This window comes from Mustela erminea, chromosome 17 (assembly GCF_009829155.1).
Source record: "Mustela erminea isolate mMusErm1 chromosome 17, mMusErm1.Pri, whole genome shotgun sequence".
In the NCBI taxonomy this organism is placed as follows: Eukaryota; Metazoa; Chordata; class Mammalia; order Carnivora; family Mustelidae; genus Mustela; species Mustela erminea.
This window is the reverse complement of record NC_045630.1, coordinates 60,914,165-60,926,889: the sequence shown is the minus strand read 5'-3', so window position 1 is coordinate 60,926,889 and position 12,725 is coordinate 60,914,165. Positions and strand designations below refer to the sequence as shown.

General features: G+C 38.8%; 1 protein-coding gene across 9 annotated transcripts in view; it reads right to left on the bottom strand.

The window, feature by feature from the left end:
• MIA3 (MIA SH3 domain ER export factor 3) overlaps window positions 1-12,725 on the bottom strand; it is an 82,939-nt gene that overhangs the window by 19,621 nt on the left and 50,593 nt on the right. For 7 of the 9 annotated variants that reach the window (XM_032318379.1, XM_032318380.1, XM_032318377.1 and 4 more), the window contains one exon: window positions 2,314-2,445. In XM_032318379.1, coding sequence (XP_032174270.1) covers window positions 2,314-2,445 — 132 coding nt within the window. Of the gene's footprint in view, window positions 1-2,313; window positions 2,446-3,357; window positions 3,660-12,725 lie in introns of those variants that run through there. The other 2 variants (XM_032318385.1, XM_032318386.1) reach the window with 2 other exon arrangements.

Here is a 12,725-nt window from a genome sequence, read left to right as displayed (position 1 = left end):
CATCCACCTGAAAGGGAAAGAAGGCTGCTAGAGGAAAAGGCACAAGCAACAAGAGCAATGACACCTAACTAACCTCTAAATCCTCTCTAAAGACGGCACTGAATTATAGGGTTGCAAAATCTAAACAGGGGGCACATGGGGGGCTCAGTCAGTTGTGTCTGCTTCAGCTCAAATCATGATCTCAGGGTCCTGGGATCAAGCCCCCAAGTCAGGCTCCCTGCTCAGTAGGGAGTCTGCTGCTCCCTCTGCCCCTCTTCCCTAGTTTGCACTCTCTCTCTCTCACAAATAAAATCTTATTTAAAAAAAAAAAATCTAAGCAGTACTCAATTTTTTAAAAATTGCATCATTGAAAGTCTTTGTAAACCAGAAGTTATTTCCACTTTCAAAAGTTATAAATAGTAATGAAATACTCAGATCAGTCCATAAATCATCCATGGTATCTCATTATTATTACAGTATCCAACAGCATGTATAATAATGTTGTTATTGGAAAATGCATTCAGAGTTCCAACATGGAAAGAAATGACTGTTTTTCTAATGTCACAGCCTTGTTAATGAGACAGTAAGTCCTCCTTTCACCCACAGCAGTAGGCGGGAGGAGGTAGGAAGAAACAAGAAGCAGGCAAATGAGAGCAGGGACCAAGGTTCCAAAGTCAACTGCTGAGGTTGAGAAACAGCAGTTAGGACATAAAGCCTGCATCATCCTGTGAAAATGTAAACAGGTGTTAGGATTTTTAAGATGGGAGAAACAAGAGTGGGAAATGAAACGTTTTCCCCTTTCCCCTTCCACTCATCCTTTCTATGTTCCCTTGCCCCTTCCATCTGAGGAAAAGTCCCATGAGATCAGAGGACTCTTCCCAGGAATCCAGGCAAATGACCCTTCTTTTTAAGTGATTTTATCATCACTTGTACAAGGAGAGAAAGCTTATGAACAATGGTATGCCTGATAAAACTAAGAAATCAGAAAAAAAATCTTAGAAAGACATGCATCCAATGCTTTGGCTACTTTAACTGTTAAGCTTCAACTGAAACTGAAAGCTTTTCATCTGCAAAGCTCATTCACCCAGGGCGCCTGGGTGGCTCAGTGGGTAAACCTCTGCCTTTGGCTCAGGTCATGATCTCAGGGTCCTGGGATCGAGCCCCATGTCAGGTTGTCTGCTCAGTAGGGAGCCTGCTTCTCCTCTCTCTCTCTCTCTGCCTGCCTCTCTGCCTACTTGTGATTTCTGTCTGTCAAAAAGAAATAAACTCTTAAAAAAAAAAAAAAAGCTCATTCACCCAAGATTTCTTCTCCAGCTATGTTAGATAACTATGAAACAACAAAAGACATAATACAGTCACAAGACTGAATACATATGAGCATACATATATAGATAAGCAAAAAAGACAAATTCTGCACGGGAAGAGACTCTGAAGAAATAAAAATTTTAGTAGTGTGTCTTTGGATACTACATAATCTGTTTTTCCAAATAAGAAGTTATTTTATGAGTCTAATAGCAAATGATCAAGTTAGAAAATATGTGAAACAAAACAAAACAAAAAATCTGTGAAACAGATAACACATCTGCAAAAATACTGCAAAATTACCTAGGGTCTTAGATATATTTTTTACTATTTTGTTCTCTTGTAGCATTTTTTTCTGTGTAAACATCTATTTTTATATAATTATATATACAACATACAGTTTGTGTTTTACAGTCCTGATTTCTGCTTTTTCCACTTAATATTAAATTGTGAACATTTTCTGGGTTCCTGTATCTTCAAAATAACATAAATTTCAAGAGTTACCTAGTATCCTATTATATGGATATACAATAATTTAACAATTCCCCTACTGCAGATCATTTAGTTTGCACCAAGTTTTCACTCAAAAATAGTGTTTCACTGATCACTCTTATATAAAACTTTTAATGCATGACTGGTTATTTCTCTAGGACAGATTAATTACACATGGCTTTATAATAAAAGGATATGAAAACTTTAAGGCTTCTGATACATACTACTTAACTGCTTTTCAAGATGGCTCTAAGACTTGCCAGTTCTATTAGGAACTTAAACATGTGCCCAAGTAGGTACATATACATTTAATCTTTAGATTTTAAGATTTATTAATTGAAGTTTTCAGATTAAAATTATACATATTGTCTTGTTCACCTAAATCTTTACCAACAAAGATTATACTGAACTACTTCACAAGATTAGCTGAGATCAGAAGCATTTGTGTTCGTGTTCATAAATGAAAAAGAAACAAGAGGGCTAGCGATTATAAAATATCTGGTGTCTTGATGAGTCAAAGTGTAAGTTTAATTTACTCACAGCAAGGACAGTTCTCCAGAAGAAGACGGCAAATGAACCAATTCCCAAGAAGGCGGTGATAAGTACAGGTTTCCATGGCAACCCATAAAAATCAGGCCCAGGCTGAACATCATCAGGCAACGTAGCAACTAACTGAAACAGAAATATTAGAAATAAGAATCCATGAAACAGTCACAAAGAACCATCCACAGAAATTCTAAACCGACCTCCACCAGGTAACCACCCCCTCAAAATTCTTTAGTAGCTTCCACTGCTTCCATAGAGATGGGATACTGGCAGCCTCTTATTTCTTGTCTGGCTTCAAGTATTTCTGAATATTATGAATCTAAATGTATTTAAGCTGAACACATACTTCCAGTTTGCAACAGGACCTACCACATCGTGTTGTCTAGGACACGTCTAATGTCTCTGGATCAGACTCTCCTCTTAACTCCTAACTTAAAAAGCCACATAAAACACAAAATTGAACACCCTAGAGAGAAAATCAATTTGTACGGCGGCAAATAAAAGCAAAATGATAGCGAATAACCCAAATAATGTGCTTCTCCTCCAAGATTTTCAATCTTTATTCTACTGTTACATAAAAACAAAAGCTGAGTGAGCTCAGACGGCTCCTCGTAGCCGGTCCAGACCGCGGCTCTGAAGCGAACCGTCTTCTCCATACCGCCGTGCCTGCATTTTAGACGCTTCCTGGCATACAGTTGTATGAACACTGTCCCACCTTCTACAAGCACACAGCTACCCTGCTGGCCCCAACCCACCACAGTGCCAGGGGTCCCTAGAAAAGGACCCCAAGAGATCATGACTTTCTACCGGAAAATAACACAGCGCCTGCTACAGTCTAAGAAATCAGTAGCAAATTAACAAGGGACGAACCCTTAAAATCACTCCCCCGGGCTCCCTAAACAGCACTGCGACGTCCTGCCCGCCTCGGCCCTGACCCACTCCAGCTCTCCCTCCACCCGTCAGCGCGCCAACTCCGCTCACGACTCGTCTACCCGCCTGCCGGGGCCGGGGTCCCTCCCTGGGCATGCGGACCCTCACCTCCAGTAGCTTGGCTATGAAGGCTGCGTAAAGGACCGACAGGGGTCCCAGAAGTTCCGAGTCCCCGGGGGAAGCGGTGACAGAAGGCACAGTGGCAGGAACAGAGTCCATCGTGAGGGGGAAGCTCAGAGGACGCCACGCTCCCCCCTCGCAACAGCACCGAAGCCCACTTTCCCACCGCTTCCTCCTCCGGAAAGGGTCCGGCTGAGGAGGCGGCACCGGGAGTGAACTTCGCCTTCCCGAGGCGAAGGCACTCTGAGCCTCTCCGCCGAACGCCTCCAAGGAAATACGTCATCAGACAATGCCCCTTTTATGACGTAAAGGCGCCTACGGAGGCCCGGCCCGCGGTGGGCGGGGCCACGCGGACGGAACCAACGGTCGGCGGAGCGACCCGCGCGGAGCAAACGGAGGGCCGCGCGCGGCCAGAAGCCTCACCTGCCGCAGGAGCTGGGGCCTCCGTGGCAGAGGAGCAGGCGCTGGGGCTGGAGAGAAACCTCGCGCTCGCGCCCCTCAAGGCCAGCCTTGTGACACTGCGTGCCGAGACCGCAGGCACCTGTCCCACTGCCCAGGCGGGAGCGCGGCCTCTCCCACGCCCCGAGTAGAGACACCCTCCCCGGTCTCCAGAGCGAGGCCTGCCTGCCCCAGGATCTCCAGTTCCCCGAAGCTCCGCTTTCCCCTCCCTAGTCCACAGGCTCCCGCTGTCTCACGTTCCTGCAGGTGCTCTGGATAAGGCTGCTTCTAAGGAGCCACGTCATGACCACACCATACCCGGGGGTCCCGTATGTTCTAGTTACGTGACTTTTGGAAAAGGACGGGGAATATGCATAGGCACGTTCTAAAAGTTGAAAAAACTGGGCGCCTGGGTGACTCAGTGGATTAAAGCCTCTGCCTTCGGCTCCGGTCCTGATCCCAGGGTCCTGGAACGAGCCCCGCATGGGGGGGGGGGGGGACGCTGCTCAGCGGGGAGCCTGCTCCGCCCCCCCCGCCCCTCCCCCGCCCATGCCTGCCTCTCTACTTGTGATCTCTGTCAAATAAATAAATAAAATCTTAAAGAAAAATAATAAATTTGAAAAAACTGAGGACATGTAAAAGGGACAATGATGTTTGTAAATCTTTAAAGGTATGTCTTCCAGTTTAATATAAAAATTCAGAACAATCAAGAAAATCCTCAAAAAGAAGAGCAATGGAGGCAGGGAGGGGAGGTGAAAAAAGGCCACGCCAAACAGTAGGGAACTGACCCAAGAATACAGATGGATTATGAACAGAACAGGAAATCCAAAAATACACCCAACTGCATTGAAAATTTAGAATATAATAGAAGTCAGCTGGGGAAGAAGACTTTAATAAGGGACGTTAGTATAGCTAAGCCATATGGAAAATGTTAAAATTGATTTTTTTCATAAGGATAAATTCCAAATGATCAGAAACTTGAACGTAAAAAATGAAAACAAGTACCAGAAGAGACATGAGTGAGTTTCTCGATGTATTATGAGTGATCAAAATTCCTAATTATGCCTCAAAATCCAAGAGAAAAGAATTGCCAACAACTACTTGAAAATAAAAAACGTGCGTAGCCCCTGCAATGCAAAAAAATACGAAATGTCAAAAAAGTTTGACAACCAGAGAAAAAATATTTGTAACATTAGAGACAAAGGGTTAATATTCCTAACGTATGAAGAACTGTACAAGTAAGCAGAGAAGAAAACAGCCCCAAACCTATAGAAAAATGAGCCAAAATAAAAGAATCAGCAATTCTCAGGAAAAGAAATAGGAAAAGCTCACAAACATACGGAAACATGCTCTGCCTCACGCATAATAAAAGAAATACAAATTAAACCTACACTGAGATACCATTTCTCACTTATACTGGCAAGATCTAAATATCTGACAACATATTCTATTGGTGAGAGAATGTAGGGGAAACAAGTACTCTCACATGTTGCTCATCATTCCACAAAATGACACAACCTCTATGAGTGGGAATTTAGCATCATCTCTCCAAATTGTGTATTTACCTTTTGATGCAACAATCCCACTTCTAAAGATCTCAAAGATACTGTGGACACAACAAATGTTAAAAAGATATATAAACAAAACTATGTTATTCCAGCATTATTTTTAAGTACAAAAGACTATAAACAACCAAAATGTTCATCAGTAGAAGAGTTGCTGAATACACTGAAGTTTACTGTGAAACTGGAAAAAAATAAATTTTATATACTGCTAGGGTATGGTTTCCAGAATGTTTTCATTTTTTTTTTAAAGGAGGGGTGGAAAAAATGTAGAATACTACTTTTACGTAAGAAAGTAATGAGACAAATTAGTATTTTTTATGGCTCTGAGATAAAATTCATATACAGGGGTGCCTGGGTGGCTCAGTGGGTTAAAGCCTCTGCCTTCGGCTCAGGTCATGATCCCAGAGACCTGGGATCAAGCCCCACATCTGGCTCTTTGCTCAGCGAGGAGCCTGCTTCCCTTCCATTCTCTCTGCCAGCCTCTCTGCCTACTTGTGATCTGGGTCTGTCAAATAAATAAAATCTTAAAAAAAAAAATTCACATATAATAAATGGCATATATTCAAAGTGCCCAATCTGATAAGTTTCGACACACGAATACACCTGTGAGAACCTCATCACAGTCCAACTGAACATGTCCTTCACATGGCTCCTCATCACACCTCCTGCCACTTGCGGACTGGGCCTGCCCAAACAGAAGTTCTCTATCATAACAGTTTGCATTTCCTACAGTTTTATATATGAAATTTATAATCACCATGTATCCTACTTCTCTGGCTTATCTCACCAGCACAGAGATCCCCCCCACGTTGCTGCATATATCAATAGGTAACTATTCCTTTTCGTTGCTGAATGGCATTTCACTGGATGGACCTAGCACAATTTGTTTATTTATTCAGCTGTTGACGGGCATTTGAGTTTTTCCCAGTTTTTAGCTTTTATGAATAGAGAGGCTGTGAATATTGATGGACAAGTACATGGATGTAGATGCAGAATTTATTTTTTCAAAGGTACATGCTTAGGAAAGGGATGGTTGGAGCATCTGACACACACCTTTCTAAGAAACTAACAACCAGTTTTCCAAGGTGATGAACCACTGTACATCCCCCACCAGAAGTGTGTATTTCCAGCTCCTCCACATCTTCTCCAACACTTGGTATTTTAATTTAAATCATTCTTTTTAATTTTAGTCATTCTAATAAGTACATATGATAAATCATGGTGATTTTAATTTGCATTTCACTGAGAAGTAATGATGTTGAGCATTTTTTCATGTGCTTATTTCCTATGCACACATCTTATTTGGTGAAGTGTTAACTTTACTGGTTTATTTCTTATGAATGAGCTTTAAGAGTTCTTTATATATTCTGCATATAAGTCTTTGTTCATATATACGCTTTCCAACGATTTTCTCCTAATCTGTGCCTTGTCTTTTTATTCACTTAACGGTGTATTATGAAAAGTAGGAATTTTTATTTTGATGAGATCCAAATTATCAAATTTTTCTTTTATGAATGAATCCCTTTTTTCGGTGTTAAATCTAAGAAATCTTTGCTTAACTTTTTTCTGTAAGTTTTATGGTTTTAGGTTTACATTCAGTTCAATGAAGCATTTTGAGTTCATTTATGTTTATGACTGAGCTATGAATCAATTTTTTTGCACAGGGATATATCCAATAGTTCCAGGCCTGTTTGTTGAACAGATGTCTCTTTCTCCACTTTGTTTCTACCTTTGTCAGGAGTCCATTGCCAGGTGTGTATGGATCTACTTCTGAACTGTCTATTCTATTCCAGTGACCATTTTGTCTATCTTACATTGATACCATGCTCTCCTAATTATCATAACTTTACTGTAAGTCTTGAAATCAGGTCATGTTTGTGTTGTTCAAGGTCCTTGGAATTTTCTATATCAATTGTACAATCAGCTTGTCGTTTTCTACCAAAAAATCCTCCTGAGATTTTGATCAGGATTATGTGGACTCTGGGGATCAAAATGGGGAGCTTAATATTTAACATACTGTTTGTCATAGTGACAATATGATAGCTTAACAATATTTAGTCTTCTGACTCTCAAACAACCAATATCTCTCCATATTTAGGTCTTCAATTTCTATCAGCAATATTTTATAGTTTTCAATTATAAGTCTCACAGTATTGCCAGGTATATCCTTAAGTATTTCATATATTTTGATGCTATTGTACACAGAAGACTTTAGTTTTAATTTCCAACCGTTCATTGCTAGTACATAGAAATACAGATGCTTTTAGATGTTAATCTTTATCTGGCAATCTTACTAAACTGTAGCTTTTTTGTAGATTCCACCAGAGTTTTCTCATAGATTTTTTCATAGTCTGCAGATAAAGACAGTTTTACTCCTTCCTTCCCAATCTGTATACTTTTTCTTGCCTTAGTACACTGGCCATTGTCTCACTGTGCCCCACTTCAGTGCTGAATAGATGTGGTGAGAGTGGACATCCTTGTTTTATTTCTGATCTTAGGGGGAAACAATTATCCACCACTAAGTACGATGTTAGTTAAGTTTTTCACAGAGGCTATTTTAAGCCCCCTTCTATTCCTAGTTTGCTACTATTGTTTTTAGCACCAACAATAAACATTTGATTTTTTTTTTTCAAATGCTTTATCTATCGAGCTGAATATTTGGATTTTATTTTTTTAATTTGTTAATATGCTACTTATACTGACTAATTTTCTAATGCTAAATGAATCTTGCATTCTTAGGATAAACCATGCTAGGTCATTATGTATTATACTTTTTATATGTTGTTGGGTTTGATTTGCTAAAATTTTAGAGTTTTTGTGCCTACATTCATGGCGGATACTGGTCTGGGGTTTTCTTTTCTTGTTATATCTCTGTCTGGTTTGAATTGGGAAGTATCTTCCCATCTTCAGTTCTCTAAGAGTGAGTTTATATAGATTTTTTTCTTCCTAACAAGTTTCATTGAATTCACCAGTGAAGCCATCTGGGCCTGGAGTTCTCTTTGTAGAAAGATTTTTAATAAACTCAATTTCTTTAACAGTCATAGGCTATTTAGGTCATTTGTCTGTTAAGGAGGCTTTTCCAATTTGTGTCTTAGATGCTATTTCTTCATTTCAGCCACACTGTCAAATTAAGTGACATAAATTTTCATAATATTCCCTTTTAATTGTTTTAATTTCTGTAGAACCTGTAGTGATATCCCCATGTGATCGCAGACATTGGTAATGTGTCTCCTCCTTTATTTCCCTGATCACTCTGGCTAGAGGTTAATCAATTTTATTAATCTCAAAGAACCAGCTTTTATTTCCATTGGTTTTCCTTTTGTTTTCTATTTTATTAATTTATGCTCTTATTTTATTAATTTATGCTTCTTTTCTTCTGCTTCTAGGGGATCAATCTGCTCTTTATCCTAGTCTCTAATAGTGGAAACGGAGGTCACTAGTCTGTTCTAATACAGATAGTGCTATAAATTTCCAAGTAGTGCTTTACTGTTACTACACAAACTTGATATGCTGTTTTCATTTTCATTCAGCTCAAAATACTGATTTCCCTTTTGATATCTTTGACCCATAAGTTATTCAGAAGTATGTCAGTTGGTTTCCAAATAATTGGGGACTTCCAAGAGATCTTTCTATTACTGATTTCTAATTTAGTTTTACTATGGCCAGAGAGTATACTTTGTCTGATTTGAATCTCTCTGAATTTTGAACACTTGCTTTATGGTCCAGAATATGACTTGTCTTGGTAGATGCCCCACGTGCACTCAAAAAGCATATATATTCTGCTCTTCTGGGGTATTCTATAAATGTCAGGTCAAGTTGGTTGACCGTGTTGTTCATATCTTCTAGAACCTTATTCATATTCGTATCTTCTAGAACCTTATTCTATCAGTTATTGAGAGGATACTGAAATCTCCAATCATAATTATATTCTTATGTCTGTTTTTTCATTTAGCTTTATCAATTTTTGTCTCATGTACTTTGAAGGTCTATTATTAGAAGCACAAACATTTAGAATTATGTTTGCTTGACTAGTTTATCCTAGAAAATAACTTTTTTATCCCTGGTAATATACATTCCTCTGGAATCTACTTTATCCGATATTAATATAGCCACTCCAGCTCTTTTTAAATGTGGGATATCTTTTTCAATCTTTTTAGTTTTAACCTTCCTATGTGTTTTTATTTAAAGTGTGATTCTTGAAGGCATCTATTTGGGTATTGCTTCTTTACCCAATCCAACAATCTCTGCCTTTTAATTGGGGTATTTAAACAAGTTCTATTTAATGTAATTACTGATACGGTTAAGTTTAAAGGCATCATCTTTTTTTCTATTTATCCCATCTGTTCTCTGTTCCCTTGTTACTTTCATTCTGCCTTCTTTTGGATCAACTGTGTCCTCTTAATGATTCTAATTCTTCTCCTCTGTTGGCTTATTAGCGCATTATTTTGTTATTTTACTGTTTAGTTTAGGGATTATACCATACATCTTTAACTCACCACAGTCTACTTTCCCGTGATCTTGTACTACTTCATGTGCCATAAGAACTTTATAAGAGTTATTACCATTTCTTCCTCTCCTCACCTTCGTATTATTGTTGTCATATTTTTACTTTTACATATTTTTTAAACCCATGCTACAAAAAAGTTGAATTTTGAAGATATTTAAATAGTAAGATAATGGTTTTATATAACTACTTACACAGTTACCATTCCTGGCATTCTTCACCCCCTTTCTATGGCTTGACTATTTTCATCTGTCATTTTCTTTACGCCTAAAGGTCTTCCTTTAACATCTCTTATGGCACAGATGTGCTGGTAAATTCATTCAGTTCTTGTGCATTGGGAAAAAAATCTTCATTCAATCTTTGTTTTACAAAATTATTTTGCTATGATATTATAAGTCAACAATATTGTTCAAGTATGTTACAAGATATTATTCTACTGTATTCTCCTCTGCCTTCTGACGAGAAATCTTGATGTTAACCTTATCTTAATCCCTCTCTATGTAAAATGCCTTTTTTTCCCCCTCTGCTTTTAAGATTGCTCTTTATCACATATTATGGGCAATTCGATTATGATTACCTCAATGTAGTTTTCTTCATGCTTTGTATGTTTGGGTTTCATTGAACTTCCTGAATATGTGATCTACAGTTTTCATAAATTTTAGATATTTTTAGTCATTATGTCTTTAAATATTTTTCTGAACACCTCTTCTATCCTGTCCTCCAGTGATTCCAGTTACATTTATTAGGCTGCTTGAAAGTGTCTCACAGTTCACAGATGACCTCATCATTTTTCTCGAGTCATTTTTCCCTATGTAATTCATTTTGGATAGCTTCTATAGTTATGCCTTCAAGTTCACTAACCTTTTCATCTACAATGTCTAGTCTAGCACTCATCCCAACCAGGGTGGCACTGCAGTTTTCAACCTGTAAGACTGATTTGGGTCTTTTTTTTTTTTTTTTAAATCTTTCATGTCTCCACTTAACTCCTAACATCCAAAATACAGTAATAATAACTATTTTAATACCCTTGCCTAATTCTAACATCTCTTATAGCTCTTGGTTGGTTTTGATGGGTTGATTTTTCTCCTCTTCATGTTTATATTTTTTTGCCTCTTTGCATGCCTGAAAACCTCTGACTAGATGTCATGTATTATGAACAAATGTGATGGTTAATTTTGTGTCAACTCCTCTAGTTATGGAGTAACCAAATTAAACCTTATTTTTGGGTGTGTCTGTGAAAGTGTTTCCATGTGAGATTAGCACTTGAATTGATGTCCTCTGTAAAGGAGGTTGCCCTTCCTGCTATGGGTAGGCAACATCCAATCTACTGAGGGCCCGAACAGAACAAACTGCGAAAGGAATTCACCCCTTCCTGCCTGATTCCTTGAGCTGGGACATCATTTTTCTTCCACCCTTGGTACTTCTGGTTCTCAGGCCTTCAGACCATCAGCTCCCCTTTGGACTCAGCCTGAGTTATGCCAATGCCTTCCTGGGTCTCCAGCTTACAGAAAGCAGACTGCGGAATTTCTCAGCCTCCAATTGTGCGTATGTCAATTCCTTATAATAAACCTCTTCTACTTATCCATCTGTGTATGGGGGTCCCATATTTGTTTTGTTTCTCTAGAGAACCTTGACTAGTATAACAAACATTCTCGAGCATTATTCTGTTTGCTCAGATACTCTGATTCTTTTGGATCTTGCTTTTAAGGCTTCCTAGGCAAGGCGAGCAGATGTAGTCTGAGGTGACACCCTTCTGAGTACTTTATCCAATTTTCCTGGAATTATAAGGTATATTTTTGGCCTTGTGTCAGGAACTACTCCCTCTAATCACTTGGGCAGTTTCTCTGACATTGAATAATGTTGTCAAACTCCTGCTGATGAATACTCAAAGGGGACCTTTCACAGATCCCACAGCTCGCTCTCCCTGCTGTGTTCTCCCCGTGGTACTCAGCCCTACAAACTCTAGCTGCCTCGCTTTCCCTGGACTCTCAGCTCCATCTCAATTCAGGGTTCTTCACGTCTATGCTACAACCAGGGAACTCCTTCAGTGCCGTATGCAGCCGTAACTGCAGGGCTCACAGCACTGGTTCGCTCTTTCAGAAATTACTCTCCTTTGTTACCTGATGTCTGGGGTCTTGAAAGCAGTTTCATTTATTTTGCCTCAGTTTTTTTTCTTTTTCTTTTCAGTTGTTTCAGTAAGGAAGGTAGATAAAGCCAGAATCTTGGCTAAATGCAAAAATTATTTGCTTATTTTAAAATAAGATAATGAAATTAATTTTTAAAATTACTCACAGAGGAGGTAACAACAGGTTCAATGGAACTGAGACAAAGCCTAGACTTCTCTGAAATTTTACAAATTGTTTTATAAATTGGCATTGAAGCTTGTAAATATGTTAGATACTTATCAAACAAGACAAAGCAAAACAAAAAATATTTTAAAGTAACCCTTAAAAAGAGCAAGCAAAAATGAAACCGTTGACCTAACTGTGACTCAAACTGATGGCAGGAGAACAGAAAGGAATTCTTTTTAAGCATGTAATAGAGGGATATACCTTAAAAACAAAAATAACTGCGAAACATCCTGAAAACATTTTCAGTAACAAATATGTTACTGAACATAAGGTGTTGATATAGGTATTTTTAAAGTTGTCTGAATATTGTACAATAAAAAATAAATGTGTTGGCGTCATGGAAACCTGAGATTTCCAACACCGGAGAAAGAAAGTACATGTGTAAGATAGATGAGGTTAAGTAAAGTCCCTCGAGCGCCCTGAATCTCTCTTAGGCGTATCCATATGGCACCAAGATGACTGTTCACGCACACAAAAACTATGTCTGTCCTAGCTTTG